This window comes from Hyalella azteca, unplaced genomic scaffold (genome assembly GCF_000764305.2).
Source record: "Hyalella azteca isolate HAZT.00-mixed unplaced genomic scaffold, Hazt_2.0.2 contig111, whole genome shotgun sequence".
Taxonomy (NCBI): Eukaryota; Metazoa; Arthropoda; class Malacostraca; order Amphipoda; family Hyalellidae; genus Hyalella; species Hyalella azteca.
In genome coordinates, this window is record NW_025930472.1 from 160883 (window position 1) to 188367 (window position 27485).

Here is a 27485-nt window from a genome sequence, read left to right on the forward strand (position 1 = left end):
ATATATATATATATATATATATAATGAATTAAGCATATATATTTATGCTTAAACCAGATAAACATGCCAAACAAAATGATAAATAATTGATCACCAGAAAATGGCTACTGATCCTCTCAAAGATTCAGAAGGAGCATTCATAATTACTTGCAATCATGTGTCCAATGCATCATGGTGCTATAAAGTCAAGACAAAACAAATTAGTCTACATGCAATTAATTGTGAAATGAACTAAGTAAAATGGGAGTTTTAGGAAGAACTTGCATGGTGAAGATGCACACGAAGCAAAGAAAGGGAACTGAAAGAAGAATCTTTTTCTGCAGGATGATTAATCTTTAATTATTGAAGATTAATAATCATATTATGTAATATCAATTTTTGAGCACACAATAATTGTAATGTCATTTTCAGGGCTGTACATCAGAATTCACATGATGGAGCTCATCTCATCTTCCCCTCTATTTGTGATCATGACTGCTGCCTCAACTTACCTGCTTGCTTTTGCTTACAAGAACTCTAAGTTTGTCCTGAAGCACAAGGTGGCACAGAAGGTGGAGGAGTCCGTCACCAAGGCCGTCCTCAAACAGCTTGGTGATAAGAAGAAGACTGTCAAGAGTGAGAAAGATGAGCGGTATGTATCTTCCATTATGGATAGTATTTAATTTAGAATTATTATTGTAGATATAATCTATTGCAGTCATGCATTTTTGCTTGACTGCATGGATGATGCAATTGATTTCTTATTGATTTTATTTTATATTCCTTTAATGTTGTTAAATGGATTATTACTGTAGATTTAAACTATTGTAATCAAACATTTATGCTTGATTGCATGGATTATGTGATAGTTTTTGTTGTTAATTCTATTTTTCATTCTCTTAATTTTGTTCAAAGGATTCTTCACTCAAATTGATTGAATAGAAAAATGACTTTGAAGAGTAAAGAATAAAGTTGTTTTTACAGCCACATCTGATCACCATTTCTTGCCAGTCCTTACAAGATAGTTAAGTGTTAATATGTCTGCTTGATGTGTAATGTACCTATATTATTCTCCACGCAGTGTGTTGTGGAAGAAGAACGAAGTTGCTGACTCTGAAGCCACAACGTTCGCCCTATTCTACAACAACGCCATGTTCCTGATGCTGGTGGTGCTGGGCTCATTCCTTGTATTCCGCACACTCTCGCCTTCCTACAATTATTTCTTCAGCATCATTGGGGCTGCTGGCGTCACAGCTCTCTTCTCCACTAGCACCAGCAAATGATTCATTTGTTTAGCCAGCATTGAACCTTGTACACTTAGCAACTGGGAACTTTGTAAGTTAGGCAAGCTTTAAACCATATGAATCTTTTGGTTAGCTGGTGCTTCTTAAGTGAAGTGAATTAATTTACTCTTATGCGTGGCTCAAACTGTTACTTTTTCATGAAAATAAATTTTTTTAGAAGGTCTATCTACGCAAAAAGAGCTATCGGCAAATGTAACTGAATTTTGCTAAATCAATACCGAAAAAAATTATTCATCTTTGGTTGTTGAATATTAGTTTGTCAACCTTATCTATGGTGTGAAAGGAAGTTGAAGTCATTCAAAATACATCATCAATAGGGGGCAAAATTTGGTCAGGCTTTTTAGTGCTCCGAGAATCACTAGGTAATGATGCGCGATTGCTGCTTCATAAGTGACACGTTATTTATTATATTATTTTCTCTTCACTGTTATTTATTTGCCTAATGGGTTAAAATCAAACCTACATGAGAAGTTATTATGCCTACACGTTTCCGCTCATTTGTTCCGTTAAAGGTTGTTTCATATTATTGAAGTGCTGACGTGTCGTTTTTGCATACAGATTTTCAAATAAATAAAAAATATGTATTATGAGTCTTGTTTCTGTCACGATTTATTTGTTTATTCTCTTCAAATAATTCCTCAAATTATGAATACCATTTATCAATAATTAGGTTTTATTGCCTTGATAAGTTGATATTGTGGACCCTGAAGGGCCCCTGCTAGTGGACCCTAAAGGGTCACCTGCCGCTAGTGATACGTGAGGGCGTTACAGGTGGTATGCGAGGGCGTTACAGGTGGTACGCGAAGGCGTTACAGGTGGTACGTGAGGGTGTTACTATTGGTACACGAGGGCATTACTGGTGGTACCCGAGGGCGTTACAGGTGGTATGCGAGGGCGTTACAGGTGGTACGCGAGGGCGTTACTGGTGGTACACAAGGGCATTACTGGTGGTACCCGAGGGCGTTACAGGTGGTAACGAGGGCGTTACAGGTGGGACGCGAGGGCGTTACAGGTGGGACGCGAGGGCGTTACAGGTGGTACGTGAGGGCGTTACAGGTGGTACGCGAGGGCGTTACTGGTGGTACGCGAGGTGGTACCACCTTCTGGCAACGATCAGCAACAGTTGCCACACGCCGCCACATGGTCTAGCCGCCAACTTATTAATTAAACTAAACATTCACCTTATTTGCCAGTTATCAGTGCATCAGGTACAATGTAACTCAACCAATACTACTTATTGTCAAATAGTATGTATGATTAGTTGGTGGTACTTAGCGACTGTACAGATCTTGACACTCAGTAAGACTTATAGGGAGTAGAAAGAAATATTCATAAAATTAGGCAGGGTGGCCCAGTGGTTAAAGTTCAGAGTACCAGGATTGGAGCAGAGAGGCGCGGGTTCGATTCCCCCAGTTTCTGATCAGAATCGGCGAGGAGACTTGGCGGTTAAGCACAGCAGAATTGTAGCAGTGAGTTGCGAGTTCGAGACCGCAAAATACTGTGATTGTTCTGCGATGTTAAGAATTGACGACAGGCCTACGGCCTAATTAACGTTGAAACCGCTATTAATATTATGACTAAATAACCTGCTGGGAGTAGAGGTTCTGCTAGCATTGTGTTATGTGATCTTGACTGTCATTGTGCAGTGGCGCAACGTTCAGCTTCCCTTTGTAATTGTAGGTTCTCACATTAGCGGTAATAGAAATACTGTGCGCATATTTGATGGCCACAGAAGCGACTGCACTCATCCAGTGCAAAGCGAAATGTGCCTGTGATCTGCGATGAGACGAAGCTCCGGCTAAATCCACGCAAATGATCAAAACGTGAGAATTGATGCTGCTCAGAAGGAAGTCTTCTCTTGGGATGCGGTTGCTCCCCCAATTGAAGAGAAAACGTATAATTGCCGTCTCAAGATGTGACAAATGACCTTGAGACCATAATTACACCTCAAGGAAGTCATCTTTATTCCTAAAATTTATCACATAAATTACTTTTAAAATGCTCATAGTATAGTAGTATAGTATCTTCGGCATTAAATAAATAGGCCTGGATAGGCCTGTCGCCGATTCTTGTACTTTTCTTGACTAGACTGGCCTTACGGACGGTAGATTTAAAATCGCTTCTAGATATCAGTTGTTCCGTAGGGTGATCGCTTATTTATTGATAAAATGCTTGTTCGTGCCTATGTTTCTAAGTATAGTATATAATATATTTATCTTGAATACAAATGTTGCTGAAACAGTTTTTCATTACATTCAAATTGCTATACGTTACTAACGATGGAACCAAATAATTGGTTTCCAGCCGTTATTATTTCTATCGCTTCAGAACGTTTGTGTTAGATTTTTGGACAATTTTCGGTCGCTGCTTTATTATAGGGAGTATGATGAACTTATTACGTAACTTGCGCCGGACCGCAGACGGTCCGGTCCACCGTCTGCGGAAACCGCTTGCCGGGTGCGGGTGCGGGGCTGGGCTCAGGGGCTCAGGCGCTGGGCCGCTCAGCGGCCCAGCGGCTGAGCCCAGCTTCGAGCCTCCCAGGGAGTAGGGACCCGGCCAGGGCGCAGAGCCCAACCTGGCGCCTTTCAACTTAGAATAGAAATGTCTGCACCGAAGGAATAGGCCCATGGCCTATTGCCCAACCGCCAACCCAACCGGGTTTCATTAAAAACCCAGGGTAGGCCTATTGTTTAAAAAAACCTGGGCAAAAATCAAAATGGTAATATGGGTTTTATTACTAGCTATTTTCACTTCAACATTCATATCTCGACAGTTTTTAAAATATATTGTTGATTATTACAAATCTGATAGCTACTAGGCCCTATAGAATAGATAGAGTATTAGGGAATAGGGAATTAGGCTATTTTCTCTTATTACGTTTGCCATAACTATTAATCCAATAACTGTACATTAATACATTTTTTAAACAGGGAATTATTGTATGATCATTGATGCATCATTAACTTGATGTATCACTAAAATTCACTATTAATAAAACACTGACAGTGACACATCTCTATCAGAAACTACAGAATGAACTATGCACTCTTAAATAACAAACAAACTTGTTTAATGTCAGCTTTGCCACTATGGACTCTATCATGACTCAAACTATGCAATTGTCACCAAAATGTTTTGGGTGCAGTCCTCTGGTAACAGGATTGGAATTTTTCTATTTGTTTCTGAAATCTCGCGGCTTCAACATGACGAATTTTCAATACATTTGGAATCTCGTGGCTCGATATCGCACTTTTGTTAACATTTGGATAGGAGGTAATTCATCTGACGGAAATCTCGCGGTTTCAGAAATGGCGGGAAACCTCTAGTTGCGGCCCTAAAGGCAGATGTTTTCAATGCTTGTCTGGTAAGATATTTTGGTTGAACACAGGATATGTTAGCAGTTTGTTGATTGCTGGAGCCTGGACCTAGTATGGAATATATCTACTTGGCGAGCCGCGACTGAATTTTTAAAAAGTCTCAAACCATAATATTCTTCCTATACAAACAGTTATTCACTATTTGGTAGAGCAAGGTCAACTGTCAAATTTGACACATTTTTCGATGATCTCTCTGGGTAGCGTGCAATGTCTCTCTTTGGATCTCAATATTTTCCCGCTAGATGGCCAAGACGGCAAGACCTAGTGTTTTGGCAGTAGTTTGACGCGCAAGTGTATGACGTCACCATTTCAACCATCAACAAACGCATGGAACTAAAACAAAGCTTAATATAAAGGAAAAACTAGAGAGGTGACGGAATTACTCACAATGTTGGAATATACCGCGTTTACCCTATATCACTTTTGCAACCATGAGATTTTCATACCTACCAAAATGATATAATATTATAGCCAAGATGTTTCAGAAAAAAATATAATTTTTCCAATTTTGCCTGGGTGAAATGGTCCACAATTACATTTAGCCTACAGCTACAGGCATTATTGTCTCCTTCATTGGTAGCTTCTGTCCAATTTTATAGTTTGGCATGCTAGTGATGACTTATGAGCGCAGGATAAGAAATTCTAACTCCTGCAATCTCACGGACCAAAAAAGTTATGAGGTAGCCATAATTTTTTGTGGTAATATGATACAGGTTATATTTTGTGCCTGAAAATTAATCCTTGCAAAGTTGCAATACACCTGAATCTTCCTCTTAAGCCTAATTTATGAGTGGCATAAGTTGATTAATAATACTATATTGCATTTCCTTCTTTAGGATATATATATATATATATATCTCTTGTGCCATGCAGAGTTCAATTAATCAACAGAATAGTTCAACATCTAATTAATTTGCCACAAGGTTCTAGCATTTGACTGAAATGCTTCAAACAACCCTCCTAAAAGGCTTGAGAAGGCTATGTTTACCAAGACTCCAACCATGCTGCCACATGTCTTATGTTGTCCTGTGAGTACCGTCAACATTGCAGCTTGCTGCTACGTGAGGTTGCAATAAAGTAGTCAACAGTCTTCTGTATATACATGTTGAAAAATGCATTCTATTCTATATATACATGTTGAAAAATTCTTCAACTATTTTCAACCCCAATAATATATTCTAGGGTGATATTAGCTTGTATTGACCTTGTAGTATGGCAGGATTGCTCCAAAATAAAAGAATATCAGGAATGGCTCATGTGTGTCTGTGATTATTGGTTCAGATGTACATTTCATGTTATGTTCCTGCTTATTCTGATATTTAAGATTGGCTAAATTAATTTCATGCCGTTAACTCTTACAATAACAATAACTCAAGAATGCTGCATGCATAATAGTCTTGCTTGCATTCTTTTCTAGTTAATTCAAATGTATTTCCCTCATAAACTGAGAATCGCCATGATTAGTAAACTTGATTGATGTAGAGTTAATTTCTTGCTGGTCATGCATATTCATATCTTTGAATGCAAATTGCCTTGGTAAGTTTTAATGCCTTCAGTGGCATTTAATTTACTTAAAAATGATTTATTGATGCATATTTTATAATCAAGAAGATAAAGTGAGATGTTCCAAGGTCTTCAGGGATGTAGATTTGTGGGGTTAAGGCTAGCAAGGTCCCTGTATGAATAAGAAATGTGAAGTTCATCTTATCAACCTTCAACTCATTGTATGTGATTTGAATATTTGAAATAAGGGTTCACCAGTTTGTTGTTCTTTGTATCATTTGTGATAGCCACTTGACATTGGCTCTGCATCATGCAAAATTAAACAACATTGCACATCACTATTCCAATAAAAAAAAAAGATTATGTTGCACCATTACCCTCAGATGTGATGGCATTGCTTGGTGTAGTGTATGCAAGATGATGAGGCTTTATTTGAAACAGACATTGTTTGTCCACCATAAGTCATATATTGATTTTAATAAATCAAATTTTTAGGTAGTTTATGGTCAAATTGTTATGCACCTTCTGTATTGTATGTATGGTATGGTTATGCATATATTGTACAAATACTTATGTATTCCCTTTTTAAATCTGTCTTACTTGGACTTTCAATGGCTTGTGCTTGCCCAAGCTATGCACCATATAATTCAGCTTTTAATGGACTTGAAATTAACCCATGCTAAATATTTTACTTTTATTTGTTGCAATAAATTATACATTTTCTAAAAACCAACTTATATCATTGTTCATTTTATCTCAGATGCCAGGGCTTGACAGCATAGAACATCATAGCTGTCCTAATATATAATAATCTTCCAGGAAATGTTTATTTTTGCTACACTTGCAGCTTGCCGGAAGATCCTGTGGACACGGCAGAAAACAATGCCCTGCTCCGCACTGCTCATGGAGATCTTCCCAACTTTGAGGAGATCACTGGAGAAAAATGCCATGCAGGGGTGGGCAAACTGGCCCTGGACCTGGAGACTGGAGTCTGGGAGATTGAAGAAAAAATTAGAGGCAAGTCCAATTTTACCCAAGTATTTATTTTGAATGAGTTTAGACAATCATTGAGGTTGTTTATGCAGCCAATTGTTATATAGTGATATAGTCTGTGTTTTATTAAATGTCCTAACAGTAGAGAATTAAATTATTTTTGATGTATTTGGATTGTTGAATTTTCTCTTCTTGATCACAGATGCTCTCTATCATTTGAGCTCACCTCCACTCCACAGAGCTAAATCCCACTCCTGCAAGCTAATGCCCTTCCTACACACTCTAGTCCCACACATTTAGCTCATGGCCTTCCTACACCCTCAAATCCCACTCATTTCAGCCCATGTTCTTCCTACCACACTCTAGTCCCACAAATTTAGCTCATGCCCATTTCACTCACTCGCTAATATTTCAAGATTTTACCTCATCCCAGATTGCATGCAATAATCAATCCAGTCAATAATCCCTGCAGACAAGCCAAAGTCAGTGAGCTTCGACACGGTGCTGAAGCCTCTGGATGCCTTGGACGCGCAGCTTAACTTTGGCTGGAGTACTGCTAAAGTTTTGTACATCGCACGCCAGGATAAGCTGCCTCAGAAGACATATCTCGGGTGTGTTCTTGTCTTGTGATTATATCATAGTTTATTTGTCAATTTACAGTGACTCACTCTTATAGAATTGTATTGTTTGAGTAAAACATCAAGTGGCATGTAGTTATGACCATAATTAAAATAATTTGAGATGAGCTCATAGTTTGACGCAAGGGGCCATTTTCTATATTTATTAATTAGTAATATGGACGGTGTGTTGTCCTAATAGAAAATTCACTGAAATAGTCAGCATTTATTTCCAAGTTACTCCGTTGTAACTTTCAAAACTACTCAATACACATTACTCACTATGATGAGATTGTTCTTAATTAAAATTTATCTGCATTTGTCTGACAGCTTGCATGAGCGCGCACGCAAAGCTCGTGTACAGAAATTCCAGAGCTTGCCCATCTACAAGGCCTGTAAGGTACGTGTCTTGTATCTAAACATCTACGAGACCTGCAAGGTTCTGACTGTCGTATATCTAAGCATCTACGAGACCTGCAAGGTTCTGACTGTCTTGTATCTAAACATCTACGAGACCTGCAAGGTTCTGACTGTCTTGTATCTAAACATCTACGAGACCTGCAAGGTTGACTTTCTTCCACAGGTTAACATTGAGTTGAATTCTTTAAAACAGGTTACTTTTTCATGTTCTTGCCTTGAATTGTAAACAATTTAATGTTAAATGTTTGATGTTCTGATTTTCATATTCCTAAAATTAAGCTGTCTGACCTAACGGTACGGAAATGAAAATATAGGCAATATTTTCTTGTGTTATTTTTATCTTATTTGTACAAAGAATCTAGGAAATTTTAACTTATTTTGTTAATAATTCGACAAGTTTTAAAACTCATTACGTTATTAATTTCAGTATGTGCGTCATCCTTTTCGATACTTAATGTAAATGTAATTATGATTTTTAATTATTTATTTATTTTATTTCAAGCACCAGTTAATCGACTGCAAAACTCTTGACAGGAGCTCCATGATGTTGAGGAGAGCTGTTGATTCTTTCCATACAAATGCCTACTCAACTGAGCTCTTATTGAAGACTATAGGTCAATATTGTGTCCTAGTTCTGAGTTACAAGTTTACAGCAGAAACAGAGTTTGAATTAAAACTGTAAGTCATTGCTGCAATTATGCAATATTTTGTTCCAGGTCATAAGTGAGCAAGAAGCACCGAGTTTAGACAGCAACAAGCGGCGCGTGCTGCAGAAGTTTCTGTTGGAGTCTCGTCTTAATGGAATGGACTTGAGTCCAACGAAAGCTGACCAGTTCCTGAGCATCATAAACAAATTGGATCAGAAGAAACAACAATACCGACAAAAAGTTCAGGTGTGGTAGAAATACCAATATGTTGGGGCTGAGTCTTTGGCTTGTGAACGATGGAAGTCGTTCACCGTTGAAGTGAATACCGAAAGTGTACTTGTAAGCCACATAGTCGCCTGAGTAACATTTGGGGCTGACCTTACTGCATTTAGTGACGTCATGACTGTTCAGATATAAGTGGCTGTGAGTCGGTTAGTCGTGTCCCGCCAGCTCTACAGAGAGGTTCTTACCTAAACTCACTCCGCTCTACCAACTCTCAGTGATTCTGTGCCATAACGCTAGAGTCATGGATGTGCTCTGAAAGCTTTATGACGCTGTTTATCGATTATGAATGTCTGTTTCGCTGGTTCTAGTATTTTAAACGTGCCTCTTTTTTAAACTGTTCCTTGCTAATATCCTTGCTTTTATCCGTGCTAACTGAAGTTTTAATTAACGGAATCCAAGTGCAATTGAAAGTTAATCAAAGTCATGTATTTTTTACAAGATAGTTGCCGGCATTCGGCCGTAAGGCTCGAGGCATTCTGACAAGATTGAAGGTTGTGGCGAACGTCCGGTGACAGGCTAAACTAAATTAAACATATTATAGTTATATTTTGGTAAATTGAACACAAATGAATTTTGTTCACTTCCTTTACATTTTCTTCTCTCGTTCGCACACAGATTTATCCTGTTCTATGAATTTCTGCTTAACTCCACATTGGTCTCGGGAATAAAGCTTGAATGTTTACAAACATGGTTGTACAACCATCACACCTTCATGCATCACCTTTGTTTGATGCTATCTATGCATCACCTACACGTTCTGATGCATGCGTTACCTTTGTGATGTGTTCTCTTCTGATGCATGCATCACCGTCATTACATGTGTTGGTGTTGGGCACCGATATTTACTCTAACTATTCATGACTCTCATTACCAATCCTTCAAGCGCGAATAGCATTGACATCATTCATTGTATCTGCTGTCAAATTGTTTTCCACGTTTATACTGTCTGTAACTTTTAAGCAGACATTTAGGTACGAATAGCATTATCTACATTTGTTGTGCCGTGACGAAACATTAATTCTGACTCTATAAAGCGCGTCACTGTGCAGGTCTCGACATCTCGCTTCGCCTATGAAATAACCGACCCCAACATCGTGCAACACTTCCCGCCACACCTCCTGGAGCGCATGTCGCCCAGCGGGTCAGTAATTACTTGTTTAATTCTACTCGCCAGCACCTATGATGTCATCTAGTTAATGGCATTGATATGACAGGAATGCCACTAGAATGCCATTAGAGTGTCACAAGATTGTTATTAGAGTGCCACAAGATTGCCATTAGAGTGCCACAAGATTGCCATTAGAGTGCCACAAGATTGCCATTAGAGTGCCGATTGCCATTAGAGTGCCACAAGATTGCCATTAGAGTGCCACAAGATTGCCATTAGAGTGCCACAAGATTGCCATTAGAGTGCCACAAGATTGCCATTAGAGTGCCGTAAGATTGCCACAAGACCGTCATTAGAGTGCCACTATATTGCCATTAGAGTGTCACAAGATTACAATTAGAGTGCCACGAAGGCTGCCAATAAAGTGCCAATAGTGACGCAAGATTGCCAAGAGTGCCATAATGATGCATATTTAGAGCAAATCATTCAGATCTCTAACTTCGCATGCAACGTGCTCTCCGTGCTTGCTTTAAAAGACATTTATTTTACTTAGTAGTGAGCCTCTTATGTTAACTTTGAAATGTCACAACTATTGAACTAATTTGGTGTCGGTAAAAGAAACATACTTGATATTGCTCAATAGTTCCAATATTTGAATAGTTCCATTATCCTAGCCATGTTTACCCTCAGCAGTGACACAACGCGTGGTCCGTGGCACGTGACGCTGAAGTCTGACGTGTACGAAGGCTTCATGGCGCACTGCAGTAAACGAGCGCTGCGCTGGAACACATGGCAGGCCTACAACATGCGTGCCACGAGGTTTATTGATCCACAGCTCGACAACAGCGTCAACATAGAGGAAATCAGGGCGTCTAGGTTTGTTAAATACAGCATTAAAATGGGATGAATGCATGATCTTGATGATGAGTGTTATAGGATTGCTTTTTGGATATAAATCTGTGAACAGACCGACATATTGAGTAACTAGAAATATCGTTAGTTGGCCAGTTGCCTTCTGCTGCTGACTGTTTCTCAACGCCGCGAGTAACAGATGTCATTGTTCTGTTGCCCTCAACTGCTGACTATCTTGTATGTTGTATTTCCTCTGTTTTAATGGAAGAAAATCACTTAAAAAATTGTTGCATAATTTCATTCTGTGTTTTGCATACGTGTCTGTTTTAGTGATAAACTTATTGTATTATGAACAAATTTCAATTTTGGGGCTGAGAGTTTTGCGAATGAATAAATTATTTTGTTGCATTAATTAATTGCGATTAATTTATTCACCATGCCTTACAGTTTGACACGAATGCGAACCTCCACTTCATTGTAATTTTAAAGAGATATTTTTTTTTCCAGGAACGACCTGGCTCGAATTTTAGGCTACAGTAATTTCGCTACGATGTCTATGGAGACCAAGATGGCTGGCAGCGTCGAGAATGTTTTATCCCTCATAACGAGCCTGATGGCTAAAGGTAAGCTGTGAGTCTCCACCCAGGACGTAGTTCATTCTTTGTGCTGCTTTGCTTTGGCAGTTTAACTGCTGCTTAGAATATCGAGTTCACCCTGCAACACCCGGCAACATTTCTGCCTGAGTATGTGAGCAATTATTCTAGACTCATAGAAAGTGCACTTTCCACAGTGTTGGGTTGTTACTAGATGAAGAAGAATATTATGCCATTGCCATAAACCAGCGCTCATGTTCTATATATTAAATGAGGACAGATGTACATGGTACTCGAGGATTAATGAGGTACAGCGTTACGGTTTATAGAGTATCATTTGACGATTATATGCGGCTTACAGTTTATGGGAATAAAGGCTTATATTACGGAGTTAAAGCACCACTGCTATCGGCTCGTCTATCGTTCTCTCGACTCCAGTTGACTTTATTATCCTTTTAACATGGATAGAAGTAAGAGCTTACACACGACTGTTCTCTCCCTAGACTGTAGTTCCTGGTTAAGTACAATGTTTTATAACTTACGGTTAGCTGACGTCATATTTGGTCACAAGGGCGTGAGTCGCTACCGGGTATGAAGGGAGAGGTTATCAATGAGGAAGACTTCATGGACATATCCCAATCAAGGAAGTCATCTTTCAACAAGGAAGTTAGTAATTATTAACGAGGGAATATCCAGAGTCGAATGACAGTAACGATCGTCACCTGACAAATGCTGCTAAATTCAAACATAAAACTTTTTAACTCCTTGATTACCGTAAAAAAAAATAATAACTCAATTTGCCCCTGAGGTGGAGAACCGCTGCTTTTGATGACTCAAAATTTTAACTGATGCAATCTGTTAATTATTCGGTTTAATCTCGCAAAATAGACGCACACATTTTCTGGGTTTTAGAATGTGTCATTTGTTTTGCACAGTCTTTGTTTTATTTGATCAGTTATTCTGTGTAATCATTGTACCGGACGCCTCACCTAAACAATCATTGTAAATTTTGAAAGAAATAGAATGTCATTAATTTACATTTCTTTCAGCGGTCCCTAAGCAAGCAGAAGAGATAGCATCTTTGACTGCCTTTGCAAAAGAGCGGGACTTCTCAGAGGACGCGTTGCAGGCTTACGACGTGCCGTACTACAGCCGCCTGCAGCGCCAGCACCTCTATGGGTAAGTCATAAGTTGCGTTTGCGTTTTTTGCGTAAAGAGGTCCATCATTGCTCACTGAACGCCAAACCCCTGCGCCTATATGGACCAGGCTGCACGCCTGCAACATGGAAGACATCAAAAGCTTCGGACGTAACTGAAGAGCCTACCTCCGGCGCGAAATGGAAACCTGTCTGAAGGGCAAATAAATCTACTACTACAACTGCTGCTGCTCGCTATTTTGGGAGTGACAGCTTATTTACAACTGTTACTGCTAGGAGTGACAGCTTATTTACAACTGTTACTGCTGGGAGTGACAGCTTATTACCACGTTTTTCTTAGCTCGCTATCGTGTCTGTGATGATCAAATCTTGCAATCGATATTTCACCAATTTTCCCATTAACTAGCGCTCTGAAACTTTTAGGGAAGCTCAGCTCCCGATAACAATACAATAATCAATAATTTGTTGCACGTTTCCAGGCGTATAAACTCTAAAGGAACTCACAAGCAGGGGTTGGAACCTTTAATGCACGTCATCCTCGAGAGGATATTCGTGTTTAGACTGCGTATATCGATGATACGCTTCGTATCATCGTATCATCGATGATACGCTTCGTATCATCGATACGTACATCAAGTCAAGTAAATTGGCTCGCAACAACGTAACTGTTGGAAGTGACAGCTTATTTCCAACGATGGGCTGAAGTGACTGAAAAATTTACCGCCACTGCTACTACTAATAATTAAAAAAATATTTCCTAAAACGAATAATTATTTATTATCGATGAAAACTAAAGATCTGTTTTCAATCTGGGAAATTGACAGAAATTTTTAAAATATAACTCCCAGCATCTCAAGGAAACAATATTGTCAATTTCTTGGAGTTGAAAGCTGCTAGGTATTGCTGGAGTAAGCGATCTTTGTGTGCAACATATCTTCGCTACTCGATTGTTGCTTTTTTCAACAAAAAATATTTTGTCCTTTCAAGTAACCTAGACTATAATTTTTTGGGATGCCTTTCTTAAATTGTTTTTACTCGTGAATTTGTACTCTGAACAAGTTGCTACTCAAATGACAATCAGCGGGAAATGATAATACTGCCCCTACGGCAAACGTAAGGGAGGCAGGGAAGGCTAGAGATGAAGGCCCATTGTAAAGAGATGGAGCTGACGGAGAAGACCAGAAGTCGCGTCAGCTCTAATTATTACTCATTTATTTATTATTACTATACTGTATTTCATTATTAAAACGAGCCATTGCTCACAAGACTACATTCTAGTCGCCCATCATTGTGCAGAGAAGGCGAGAAGTTGCGGCAGTTCTTTCCCCTGGACCACGTGCTGACGGCGCTACTGCAGCTCAGCGCTGAGCTCTTCGCCGTGCAGTTCGAGGAGCTGGCGCCGGGACCTGAACTGAAGGCCTGGCATCCGTCCGTGCGGCTCTTCAATGTCCTTGAAGAAGACGGCGCTCCCATCGCATCTTTCTATTTCGACCCCTACAGACGGTGTGCATCCCATGAACAAAGCGATTTATTGTCGCACTCTTGCTTCTTAATAACAAAGATCCTTTGTACTTCTGATGTGTATATTATTATATCAAATGAAAGAACATCTTTGTGCCTTGTATATGGGCTTTATATACATCAAATGCAATGAGTTTTGGAATGTAGCTTTAGCTATCAATTGGTAGTATATGGATGCCTTTCTACAATTGAGCAAACCTTGGATATTCTGCTATCCATGTGATAAAGTCACTTGAGCAACGGACAAGCGAATTATGTCCTAACCTACAGTCGAAACGCCCATGTCTGAACACTCAACTCATGTCAACAGACAGACTAGTTTTGTCGTTTCTTCTTGGCTTCGTAAATTCATTAATGTCCCACGGCCTCTTCAAAACCAAGTGAGCAGAAAACAATTTGCTATAACCTTTTCAGTTGACTATTTTTATTTTTAAGTTTCGTATTCTAACAATTTTGTAACTCAAAATTTTCAGTAAATTTGGTTACAAACAACGTTATTCTTGTTATGAAAATATAACCATTAGAAGCTGGCATCTTACTTGTTATCAGTAGGGCACGACTCATGAACAAGTCTAGTATAACGTCATGATACGACGCAATGGCTTCAATGAAGCTGGCTCATGAGAAAAATCTTGGTGACAGAAATTTATTTTATGCAAGTTCCTCCTTCAATTTAAGTTAAATCATTTTACTCTCGTAAGGAAGTAGGTATCTATGGACAAGCTTCATATTGTGGTGCTGATGCGTGCGTTTGTTTCACAGCCCCGGCGAGAAGCTCGAGCCGACTTCAGGCAGCGGCTGGTTCGCTTCCCTCCGCAGTCGCTCGACGCTGAGCGACCGCCCCGTCGCGGCGCTCGTCTTCAACTTCCCGCCCCCAGGCAGCGACGCTCAGCACGACAGTGACGAGACGCTGCTAACCGTCAGCGACGTCGTCACTCTCTTCTCCAAGGTAACGTCAGCGACGTCGTCACTCTCTTCTCCAAGGTAACGTCAGCGACGTCGTCACTCTCTTCTCATAACGTCAGCGACGTCGTCACCCTCTTCTCCAAGGTAACGTCAGCGACGTCGTCACCCTCTTCTGAAAGGTAACGTCAGCGACGTCGTCACTCTCTTCTCAAAGTAACGCTAGCGGTGTCCAGTCGTCAGCTGTTAAAAATGTTAAATATTTTGCAAAAGAAAATTTTGAATGTTATCAATTTTCGATATCACAGTAAAAATGCAAATTTAATCCGTAGCATGTTTTTTTTTATTTTGCCTGAAGTGTTGTATGATTGGAATAGCTTGGATTTACTATAAGGTTCCAAGTTTCGTTCTACCAAAGTAGACAGCATTTGGCGCAGGGTAGATGAACGATTAGTGGCCATCACAGTGAGCTGCATACGAGTGAATACAAAAGGAATTTCGAAGTTCCTGTTTTCATCATACCCTTATACAGAAACCAGAATGTTGATTAGTACATCGTCTACTGACAGGATCATGCATTATTACAAGACGAGACAACATACTCGTATGTTTATAGTAATTTTTCCAAAATTTTCAGTTTGGGGAGGCTCTGCAGCACATGCTCACCACGGTGCCGTACGGCGAGGTGTCAGGACTTACAAACATAGAGTGGGATGCCATGGCTCTCACCCAGCACTTCATGGCCAACTGGTACGATTTATAAGAGAATGTCGTCAGCGCCAGACGTGGGGAAGTGGAAGGCATTACACAAATTTTCCAGTCTTTGAATGAAACAAAAGGAAGCTGCAAACGGCGTGCGCATGAAAGCTTTTCTTTGACATTAAGACCGCACTTATATTTCTCATGAACCATCCACTTGACAGTCATTGGTTCACCATAGGGTCGTTGCACAATTGCAGTGAACTTAAATATTAAATAAATTGTGAATTAAGAATTATTGGTTTTGAAGGAATATGTTGTAAGTAATATCAATGTATACGAAATTGAATATTGGGGGTCTGTATGGCATTCGCTTTTTTCGAACTTGTTTAAGTAACACAATTGCCGCGTAAATGACGCCTGGAGAGCAAATCCTTCCATGATGATATCTAGACCACAGTTGTTCCCTCCGGATCCGCTATGCTTTCAAATCGTGTTATGGGACATACCAAAACACGACTATGTCAATAACTCAAACGAAATAATGACTATAACTAACATACACCTGCAGTGTTCATACTCACGGCCTTTTCGCGTGAACTTGTTTGCTGTGGATTGTAGGTACGTGCACTGGGCGCCTGAGCGAATGCAATGAAATTTTAGAATGCAAACTCATTGCATTCAGTTAAGTCAAGTGAAAGTTAGTGTGTTTAAGGTTGTGCCTAATGACGTTAAAGATTCACGTTCCTCGTATTGCATATTTTGGCCAAGATAATAAAAATTCCACGTGTTAAATTGTTGCCGATTTCATTGACAGTAATCATTAACACATCGTTGGCTCAAAATTCAGCTGAGGCAATTTGCCTGTTCTGCGTGCAGGGTGTTTGTTCCCGAAGTTCTGTCGTCGCTGGGCCGACATTACGACACGGGAGCGCCTCTACCGCCTGACGTCATCGCTGACATCATCAGCTCCCACAACCACATGGCAGCTCACAACCTCTCCAAGCATCTCTACCTCGCCAATCTCGATCTTTTGCTCCACACTACGTCAGAATTTACAGTCAATATATATTTGTATTATTATTCAGCTGTCAACTAAATGCCTTTTGAATTTTAACGATTTTTTCCCGCAAATCTTTTCGTGAGTTGCACATATAATTAACCTATGTATAAAGATTATTGATATATTTCCTGTTAATCCTCCTTCAGATCAATCCTGGTCAGAAAAAAAGCTCACAAAGGCATGGAAAAATATAAGATTTATTTTCTAAAACTCTAGGATTTCCGTCCTCTATATTGGCTTTCCGAGAAATTTAGTTTATTGTTTGTTCACAGAAAAGACTTCTGGAAGAGTATAATGACGGGCCTGTGGCCGCAGTTCTTGCCCTATGAGCTGGACAAGAAGGACTACCATCCCTGCAGCTTCACGGCCAGCATGTGCGACGTGTGGGCGGCCGCGTACTATAGCCACACTTGGGCCCGCGTCATGGCTGCCGACTGCACCAAGTCGTTCATCGATGACGAGCGAAGCCACTGGCGCTCTACTGGCCTAAGGTGTTCAACTTAACCTTTTTCTTCGGGTATATTCATCGTCGTCAATGCTATTCGTTTTTATCTTGGGATACCGTCAGTAGCCTGAGTAAATTAGGTTGAACCGTCCGAGACTTGAACTTAAAGTTTTCCTCCGACACGTCTTCGCCCGGTACACTCGCATCATTCTCGGGCACTATTTCTTAAAGCATCCGTCAGAGTTGATTTTTAGGATATAGAAAAATATTCGCCAGCCCGTTTTCTGTAAAATACTCTGATCCAGATGCTTACAAATCAGTTGTATTCAATTAACCGCTATAATGAATTAAACATTCTGGTATAAGTGGTCTCTAATGGTTATATTTAACATGCGGATGAGTATTGTTGGAATTGCACCATTCGTTGAGAAACATTCATGATAACTTATGTCACCACATGCGCATGCGATGGCGCTTACAATGAGCCACGTCTATTTATATGTAACAAGTTTGTGTCATTACAAAATTCATCTAAAAAAGAAAAACAATAATGCCTATTGTCTAGTACAAAATACTTTTTTTTGTTATTCAATCGTGTTCTCTGAACTACAGTTGAAAATTACTATTTTCATGCGATTGTATGATGATCGTAAATTGGAGAATTTTATATAAAGTTCATATACGTCGGGAACGTTGTCAGATGAAACTTGCGAAGAGTGAATCTTATTACACACAAGATATCTAATCTTGCCGAGTTATGTACAATATTCTTCTTGCAGGTTCCGGTCGACATTCCTGTCCCTGGGTGGAGGAGAGGCGCCGGCCGAAGTCTTCAGAAAGTTCAGAGGACGCGACCCTTCACCAGATGCGCTTATTGAACTTTACGGAATAGGCGGCGCGAAATGAAAGCGCTGTCTTGTTAATAGCAGTGCACCAGATGCGCTTATTGAACTTCACGGAATAGGCGGCGCGAAATGAAAGCGCTGGCTTGTTTACATCAATGAATGACAGACTCGTGTCATCACAGAGCAAAATAACGAGTTGGAATAAACGTTGTGCCGTTTACTGATACGTAAGACACGAGACATTTTGTTTCGTAGAAGTAAGTAAGTAAGACACGAGACATAAATTTCGCAGAAGTTAATTACAATATAAGCATTGTGCATGAGAATAAAAATGCAGAGGATTATTTAATTACTTCCTTTGATTTAGGGAGTAAAGGGATGATTTATTTTTCATGAGACTTGCACTAAAGTGTATGTACAGTTGGAATTCTATCACGAATTCGATTCAGCGAGTCGGAGAAGTTGTTGTGATATTTTGTTTATATCGTTTACGATAATTTGAAACTTGTGAACATCATGTAAAATATAAAAAGATCAAAAAATGGCGACTCTGTTTTCTACCCAAAAGCGAAAATAATAGACTGACAAGTATTTTTACACTATTAATTTGATGATCATTAGAGCGTAGTTAGCATACAAAATTACTAGATCGTTTTAAATCCATTCATGCCTCCAACCATGAAACGATCTACACAGGAACGGTAGTCGACGTGAACATCAGAAAGCTGCAGTACATAATAATCCGACACTTCCTTCTACTGGCATTGCTCTGATGGAACAGTGGGCGACTGCTTCAATTTAACAATTGTGATTTCAGGGTGAGGGAACATGGATACTGTGACATGTCAAATTGTATAACAAGAAGTATTGAGAACTATTTAACTGTAGTATTTCAGTATTCCTTGATAACTCCAACTTGTGCTGATCTAATGCATCTGTCATGTAGCTTCCAGCCCGGTCTTAAAACATGCGCGACTGAGCCGGCCTTGTGACTGCCGTCGCTGGCCACCTCGAACATCGCCTCTTGCCAGGAGGGGTCGAACGGCTGCCCGGGCTCCAGCGGTACGCGGACCAGACCATGCCTCTTGAACACCTGCAATGCGGCATTCTTTACAAAATTCATTTCCAAGAGAAGTGAATTAATATGATAAGGTCTTCTAACGTACGTACATTTGTGAACTATGTGCATTTATCTCGTATGTAGCACGACCACAATAGCAAGTTGGGAATACTTAATCTTCCCACAAAAAAAAACGTGCGTCCATTTATAAGGTCTTCTATCGTTCGTACATTTGTGAACTATGTGCCTTTATCACGTATGTAGCACGACCACAATAGCAAGTTGGGAATACTTGATCTTCCCACTAAAGAAACGAACGTCCATTTTAACTGAAAATTCTATTTGGTTGTGATCATTTAAAAAAGATCAGTCATAAAAATGAGAGTAAACAAATGAGAATTACTTGCCTAGCCCATGATTAGAAATAAAACTAAGACCACGGCGCTCCTACGAACGTCCTCACCGTCAACATTTGTGTCTCCGTCATGCTGAGGCCGTCGTAGAGAGTCTTCAGGTGCCCGTTGGTGCTGGACTTTAGCTCCTCTTCAGGAACGCTCTCCAAGGCTTTCCGGAACACGTCTGATACCTGCAAGAATATCGCTCAAATAAATTAATAAAATTATAGAGTAAAACATTGCCTATGACAATAGGTCGCACAGCAATGGTTTGCTGATAAATTTCCGAATAGTTAAGTTGTCTTTCATTATTTTTTCTTACAATGAAAATTTTTAAATATAATATAATAGGAAAATGCAAAAATAATAAAAAAGAATTCTTAAAAAGTAAATGAGGTCACTTACTTCTAAAAGGTCTTTGCAGAAGCCCTGGATGCCATACAATTTAGCATCAGACACTTGTTTCTCTAGTCGCGTCCTCACATTCTCTCTCTCTGCCAGGGCCCGTTGGTACTTGTCCTGTGTACGAAGTGTAAAAATTAACTCCCTCCTCTCACACTGAAGCTAAAAACTCAAAGATTTTGGAAATGTACCGTGCAATACAAACCCTAAGGGCAGAATCTTCATGAAATAAGTGAAAAATATGAATGCCTTTCTCTTAGTCAATTACCAGCGCTGCTAAATCGACGTCCTAATAAGAATCACAAACTTAGAATTAACAGAAAACTGTTTTACAATACAATTTGGACAGCAAATTAACACAATTTTCATTTAGGTGGCTATACTAATATTTTACAACACTCTTTCCGAATTCATTAGAATTGCCAGGTGTACACACTAATTCATTTCCTCGTAATATTTCGAGACATTTTAATCTGCTGAATTAATATAGTCAATCTATATAGTAGTATGAGATGAGTAAGATTCCACATTTTCATGACTGCAGGTCAAAATTACCAGCAAATCACCTTATAATTCGCAACATCTGAACTAAGGATCTCAATTTGTTTATTGAGCTCAGCCTGAGGATCAGGAGCTTGTTCTGCTGATGTGTCTGTAGCAGAGTCATTCTCTGAAGCTCTGCTGCTGCTGCCGGGCTCTGCGGAGGACTGATGCTGCTTCATGGATGCTGCTGCACACAGCCATCTGGAAAGTAATGTTCATTACTGTTTCATAGTTGCTATAGTAGAAATATATATGAAATTATCATATGATAAATAAAATGTAATGTATGGTGCAAACTGGTTAACCATCAGAAGCTTGGAGCTCATTCCATACAGATAGATGCCGTCAATGTACCACAAAGCTGAATAACCGAATCAAGTGGTAAATTTAAATTTTGAAAAAATTAGCTTTTTGGGGCCAGTGGACCACGCAGTTCGGGCTTGAACATCTCTATCTGATCAATTGGCATTTGGTAAAGACGGCCACACAGAGCATCTAGCACCGCCGGCGACCGGCATTGAACGAAGTACGGTCATTTATGCTTTTACAGGGTGAGGCAGAGGAACTTGCTTATTTGAACTAGTCTTCCTGAGGTGAGATTTGCCAAGATAATTTTAAGGAGGGGCTTAATCAAAAAGCGCAAACTGTAAATTTTTGTTTATATGATGAGCCGTATCCATTTTTTTTTCTTTGCAGTAGTCATGGAATGGACGAACGTTGAACTTGCTTCTGCGGTTGAGGCATATTTTTCCTGTGTTTAATCAATCATCGCTACACAGCGTGCATTTCGTCGGTACTTCCATGTTGCACCTAGTGGCCGTGTTCCAGGACGACAGTCAATCGTTTCGTGGGTGAAGAACTTCAGGGAATCTGGAGATGTGAAGAAGAAGAAGAAGCCTGGTCTCCTAAGGACTGCAAGATCTCCGCAGAACATCGAAGCGGTGCTGCACTCCATCTTGAGGTCTCCCCGACAATCTGATTGCCAGCATGCATCAGTTCTTGGGTTATCAGCTTGTACTGTTGACAGATCCTTTGTGAGGAATTGAAGTTCCTTCCCTGCAAGATTGTTGTCTCCCAGGAACTGATTCCTAGAAACTTCAATGCTCATGAGGCTGCCTATAGGGCCCTTCTCGACTTCCCTGACATGCTTGTGTTCCTCAGCGATGAGGCGCACTTCCATCTTTCCGGGGCTGTGAACAAGCAGAAAATACGGTATTGGAGCGCTGAAAATCAACAAAAACTTCACCTATGACCTCTTCACTCGCAACGTTTGACTGTTTGGTACGCAATATTCCGAGTTGGAATAATCGGTCCCTGGTTCTTCGAAGAAAATGAAAGGTTATATGAAAATGTTACAGGATTTCTTCCCATCATAAATGAGTGAGATGGGCTTAGATGATGTTTAGTTTTAGCAAGATAGTGCAACGCATACATGAAGACCATCCACGGTATTCTTGAATAAGCCTTTCCTGGGCAAGTGATCTTAGAGGGGCAATCTTCAGTGGCCAGAGAGGTCTTCTGATGTTGCACCTTGCAATTATTTCTTGTGAGGACATCTGAAGTCCGTGGTGTACCATGACAGACCCAACAACCTGAGCCATCTCAAGAATAACATTTGGGAAGCCGTTGTCAACATTCCTATTGAGATGCTGGAATGAGTCGACACCAATTTCCAGACATGACTGACACAATTTAGACAATAACAGACATCATTTGCGTGATATCATATTAAAACTGTTAAATTGTGAAATTTACTTGTTCTTGATTATGCTTTTACAAAATTCATATGTATATATTCAATACTTTCCTTATATGTTCAAAATAAGCAAGTTTCTCTGTCCCACCCTGTAAATGCAAAGCCTTCTGGTATGAGGATACGATTGCACTGCCGTCTGCAGGCATTGAACGTATGTGTGAGTGGTCACTAATACACGCACGTGCATAGCCGACGGTGCATGGATACGTTGGCGTGCAATCGCGCATCGGTACTTAAACTATTTTTGGTGCATGGTTCATTAATTTCTCAATGTTTTTCGAGTACAGCATAGATTGAAAAAATAGCTAAACAAAGTCCCACGCACCCGGTACACCCACCGGCCTATGGCAGCAGGGCAAAAACCCACTTCTAGAAACTTGTGTAGTTGCATAACATTTTTACACATATACAATCAACATGTTGATTTGCATTTCATTCAAGCATTGAGATTGAAAATAATTATAGTCAATATTATTCCAATCTCATGCATGAAACACAAGAGAAATTTAAATATTATGATAACAATAAATTTTAAGTTTTGAATATTTAAAAATATTCTCATGATTAGAGATAACACAAAAATTAAGTTAAGTATAAACACATAACATTAGGTGAATAATTTCTGAAATTGGAAGACTTATGTATATTATTTATATATGTCACAATAAATAATTGAAACTTCAGAATCAGAGTCCTTGTTCACTCAAATGTTAATCTTCTTTGATAAGTGACAGCAGAAATGTTCTAGTTGCACATTCAAGAACATATATTAAATAAATAAAAAATGTTAGGATATTCAAGTATCACACTTCCTTGTTTGATAAATTAATGAAACCATGATGTTTTGAAACAACACTAATCATTAACTCTCATTTTAAATCATAAATCAATATCAATACAGTCCAGAACAAAAAAAAGCATGTTAATTCATGCCTTGTTTGCATCTTGTAAGGGAGACTTTAAGGTTATCTATGAGGACTCTACACCTTGATGTCTGACTCACTCCTGCTTCTGCAGCCAATTTTGCAGCTGAGCAAGAAGGGTTTCTCCTCAACTTCTCCCTCATGTTTTTTGACCATTTGTATGATTTGGACACTTTGTTTCCTTCCCTGACCAGGTTGATTGCATGTTTTGCCAGTTTCCTTTAATTTTTTTACCACATTCCACACACTTTTACAACAAATGTGGAGCTTTTTGCAATGGCTGAATGACTCTCACCCTTCTTAAAAATGGTTACAATTGCATTTCTATTCACTGCCATAAGTAATACTAAAATTAGACACCTCAGAGTCTGAGGCTCAGACTTCTCAATAAAAAATAGATGAATTAATAGATGATATTAAACTAGATAATAAAAGAAAAGTATCTTAGGCCTAGAAACAAATTTATTTTCATTGCATATAGGTATCAGTTGTCAATAGTTATATTTATTAGCCTATATCCATTTGCCGAATAGAGGCAAATCTTGGACAAATCATATGAAAAACAAATATATAAAAATGGGAATAATTGCCCTGAATAATGATTAAATGGGATGCAAGATGACAGGATTCAAATTAACTAGATTATCCATGCTGAGCAACATGGTTTTAGACAAATCTTGAAATAAGTTGCAACATACAATTTGACCCCAGATGTGGAATACATCTACTGTAAAATGGGGTAGCTTTGACCACTTTTTTTCAAAATGATGCAATTTTTTTACTAGATAAGTTAAACTTAAATTGAAACATGCAAAGTACAGGTCTATACTTTAGCTTCACTCATCATAAATTGCTGGCTCCTGCCTCTCATACTTTTGATGTAATTTCAAAAAAAGTGATGGTCTTTGTTACCCCAGCTCTTGGGGTTTCTTTGACCGGGTGGTAAAATCAATTTTATTTTTTGGTAAAATAACTCCAAATAACTCCAGGTTGTGGTGCATTGTAGTAGAACTCTTCTAGTTACATATGCAAAAGACAAATTTTAGGAAAGTGCTATAGTTTGCAAATGGGGGGCGCTGCCCCCCAATGGGCGAAATGTGACCACCTAATGGCAGCCGTGATGGGGTAACATTGACCGGTTAGGAAATTAAGCTAAAATTACCATATATAAGACTCTGTAGAGTCTGAAACATAAAGAAAAAACATTAATAGGTGTATCAAGCATAAAATCTGTTATATAGGTACCTATGGTAATTTTAACTTAATTTCCAAACCGGTCAATGTTACCCCGTCATGGCTGCCATTAGGTGGTCAAAGTTCCCCCATTGGTGGGCGGCGCCCCCATCTGCAAACTATGACACTTTCCTAAAATTTGTCGAGTTATTTTACCAAAAACAGGCTTTAAATAATAGCAGGCTTTAAATAATAGCTCTTTTTTGTGGGTCACATTATTAATTTTTTAACCTATTAGATATGCAAACTTTTCAAATCTTTCTATTGGGCCTCAGTATTAGGCCTCAAAGGCCTCAGTATTAGGCCTTTGATGGCCATTGACAAAATTTTTCTATGTCAAATTGTTTTTGAGTTTTGGGGGTTTTTGTTAAAAAACAAAAAGTGGTCAAAGTTACCCTGCTGGTAAAAGTAACCCCATTTTACGGTACTCTCATTGTTGCAGCTTGCAAATACTGTCAATCCACATGTCACCACTTACCAGATACTGCACTTAAGTTGCTGCTTGTTGCTAAAAACCTTTTACTCTATAATACTTGTCAGAACTAATATTGGTAGACTTTGATAACCACATGATGACTACAAAGCTGTTTGGATTGCACCAGAAACATATGATTCAGTTTTCTTATAACATAGAATGTATCTATTCAAGGCTGGCAAGTGGCAACTTTAGTCCTGCTTATTGGCATTGGCATTGATAGTAGAGCTTTCCTGCCATTTTTGAAGCCCCAAATTTTCTGTTAGATATAGTATCTCAATCTAATTTTTACCAAAAACTTGCATACAGGCTGCAATATTCATTTTATGGCTTATTCAGCCATAAAATGTTATCAATTAATAGGAAATTTCTAATCTTGTTTATGACTATTTTGGACAAACAACTTCCAATGGAGGTTGGAAAAATATCCAAAAATATTACGATTTTAGATGACAGAATTTGGGATAAGAGGATTCTAAGATTGCAAGAATAATAATTTCCTAGTAATGAGAGATTTAACCAGCAAGTGGTAAATTATTTGCACAATTGATAAACAGAATTTTATTATTTGTAATTCTGAATATAAAATATAGGTAAAAAGATCAAAGCTACAATTTGTACAGTTTGCATGCATGGGAGCGCAGCCATGGGTAACAAAATTGACTCGTAAACAAGCCCTGGGCCTAATGCCAACCATCAGCATGCAATATCTACACATAGCCTCAGATCAATGAGCTGTAGGTAACTCTGGCTAACGGTAAATCCGCTTTGCACAACACAGCCACAGCTCCACAGTGCCACAGTGCAACTGGCCGGAGCGCAACAGGCGTTGCAGGTTAGGTTACATTAGGAGTAGCTGTTACGATAGGGCCTGTTGCGCCCTGGCCAGTTGTGCTCCGGCTTGTGACTGAACAACGCTGTTGTGGTGGGTGCTGTGTCAAAAGCCATGAAGATGCCTGGCTGCGTTATGCTCGGCCAGTTCGGGAAGGTATATGAATCGCACTGTAGACTTGGGCTATGCTGACCTCCAGCTATCCATCCTGCTTGCATTACCAAGATGAAGCTGTGTTGACCTTGCTAAAAAGTTCAAGTTTTATTCAAAATTGAAAAATCTGGCAGAAGCAACCTGTGAATTAGAAAAAAATGACTGTCAATCTGTCATTATTGACAATGTTACTAATTCTGATTTCAAGTTTTGAAAATAACCACTTATCCAAGCATGGAAAACATTCCCCTTTAGGGCTGCGACTAGAGCTTTCTTGGCTCCTGCCATTTCCTGAACCCTGAGATTCCTGCCAGATGAATTGCCTCCTACATAATTGTTAACAAAAGGGCACAATCGGGCCGCAAGTTTCCAAATGTATAAAAAATTTGTCGCGCCAGAGCCACGAGATTTCAGAAACAAGTGGGAAAATTTAAATCCTGCACTGACCTAATTGTTTAATCTCAAGTTTTCTTGAGAATTGTACTCAATTAAAATTTAAAACAATATTTGATTTAATTAGCTAATTAAATATTTTTTATTTGAGGCAACAAAATAGGTGGTAGGGCAAATCAATGTAAAGGGCATTGACAATTCAACATTTATTAATTGATTCACAATTCACATCAATATATGACAATATCGCATACATATATTCTGGAATGGAAAATTGTGAAGCCCATATGATGAATGAGACAAAAATAGTAAATTTTATACATTTTTATGGTTCTTGCCTTATTTATTAAAAAAATCCATATTTTAGCCTCAAAAACCTTTCTTTTTTATTTTTCAAAATGGATAATAGTTTTCATCCTAGGTACAATTTTTAGAAAATTATGCCTAAAATTCCTGCCTCAGGAGTCAGGCTGTCTGTAATATTTTGGCTTCAAATATGACAAGACCTGAAATGACACCTGTTACCTGTTTAAGAATGAATCTTATCTCAAAAACTAAAGATAAATGATGATCAACCCAGCATGTGAATTTGTGAAAAAAAAAATAAGAAGCTTCAATGCTGCCGCATCCTGAACAGTTTTGCTTACTTTTGATGGGACACCCCAGCAATATTACGGCACAGTGAAGGTGTTACTCTTGAAAGACATCCAGATAGGGAATATATCGAAGAAACGCCAGCCATTTTATAGGACTATATGAGTTTTACGAAGTCTGATGAAAAAACAACACAATCGTCGTACAGCAGAATTACGTCAGCGTTTTGTTTGAGCGATCTGGAAAGACGATTTTTCAATTTCAGCGGAAGCGAAAAATTGGGTAAATTTGTCCGAGACGTCAATCAGAGCCATAATATTATAAAGTACTTATTTTATCATACATCGAATATTCTTTTTCATTATAATTTATTAATATGAATAGAGAGTACCCAAAGAGGAATTTTTATGTTCAA

General features: G+C 39.0%; 3 protein-coding genes across 6 annotated transcripts in view; 2 read left to right on the forward strand and 1 right to left on the reverse strand.

Annotated features, from left to right (window-relative positions):
* LOC108674858 (translocon-associated protein subunit gamma) overlaps positions 1–1707 on the forward strand; it is a 4174-nt gene extending 2467 nt beyond the window's left edge. Inside the window, exons 2-3 of the mRNA XM_018162842.2 lie at positions 412–631; positions 1061–1707. Of these exons, the coding sequence (XP_018018331.1) occupies positions 412–631; positions 1061–1262 (422 nt within the window). The 3' untranslated portion in view covers positions 1263–1707. The remainder of the gene's footprint in view (positions 1–411; positions 632–1060) is intronic.
* Positions 1708–5497: 3790 nt separating this feature from the next.
* Positions 5498–18857, forward strand: LOC108674855 (probable cytosolic oligopeptidase A). Of its 4 annotated transcripts, XM_018162838.2 has the most exons (16): positions 5498–5688; positions 7011–7180; positions 7629–7767; positions 8104–8173; positions 8910–9086; positions 10175–10266; positions 10924–11109; positions 11593–11708; positions 12728–12857; positions 14132–14338; positions 15119–15305; positions 15897–16009; positions 16838–17005; positions 17294–17512; positions 18246–18368; positions 18441–18857. In XM_018162838.2, the coding sequence occupies exons 1-16, from the start codon at positions 5603–5605 to the stop codon at positions 18442–18444; spliced, it is 2187 nt and encodes a 728-aa protein (XP_018018327.1). In that variant the 5' UTR covers positions 5498–5602; the 3' UTR covers positions 18445–18857. The 4 variants fall into 4 exon arrangements, with proteins under 4 accessions (XP_018018327.1, XP_018018326.1, XP_018018328.1 ...); XM_018162837.2 differs by having other exon boundaries at positions 18246–18857; XM_018162839.2 differs by having other exon boundaries at positions 10927–11109; positions 18246–18857.
* On the reverse strand, positions 17738–27329 carry LOC108674856 (grpE protein homolog, mitochondrial). Its single transcript, XM_018162840.2, has 5 exons — positions 27124–27329; positions 20735–20912; positions 20172–20285; positions 19835–19957; positions 17738–19404 (listed from the first exon to the last, which is right to left on the reverse strand). Exons 1-5 carry the CDS (start codon positions 27216–27218, stop codon positions 19204–19206), a joined length of 711 nt encoding a protein of 236 aa, XP_018018329.1. The 5' UTR covers positions 27219–27329; the 3' UTR covers positions 17738–19203.
* Positions 27330–27485: the final 156 nt, after the last annotated feature.

Coding starts and splice junctions, on each gene's coding strand:
- LOC108674855 (XM_018162837.2), top strand. CDS start 5,603: ATGCTTCAAACAACCCTCCTAAAAGGCTTGAGAAGGCTATGTTTACCA. Junction 8,174..8,909: donor CCATCTACAAGGCCTGTAAG/GTACGTGTCTTG, acceptor ATTTTGTTCCAG/GTCATAAGTGAGCAAGAAGC. Junction 14,339..15,118: donor TATTTCGACCCCTACAGACG/GTGTGCATCCCA, acceptor TTTGTTTCACAG/CCCCGGCGAGAAGCTCGAGC.
- LOC108674856 (XM_018162840.2), bottom strand. CDS start 27,218: ATGGCTGGCGTTTCTTCGATATATTCCCTATCTGGATGTCTTTCAAGA. Junction 20,286..20,734: donor CAGATGTTGCGAATTATAAG/GTGATTTGCTGG, acceptor CTTCGTACACAG/GACAAGTACCAACGGGCCCT. Junction 19,958..20,171: donor TCTGCAAAGACCTTTTAGAA/GTAAGTGACCTC, acceptor ATATTCTTGCAG/GTATCAGACGTGTTCCGGAA.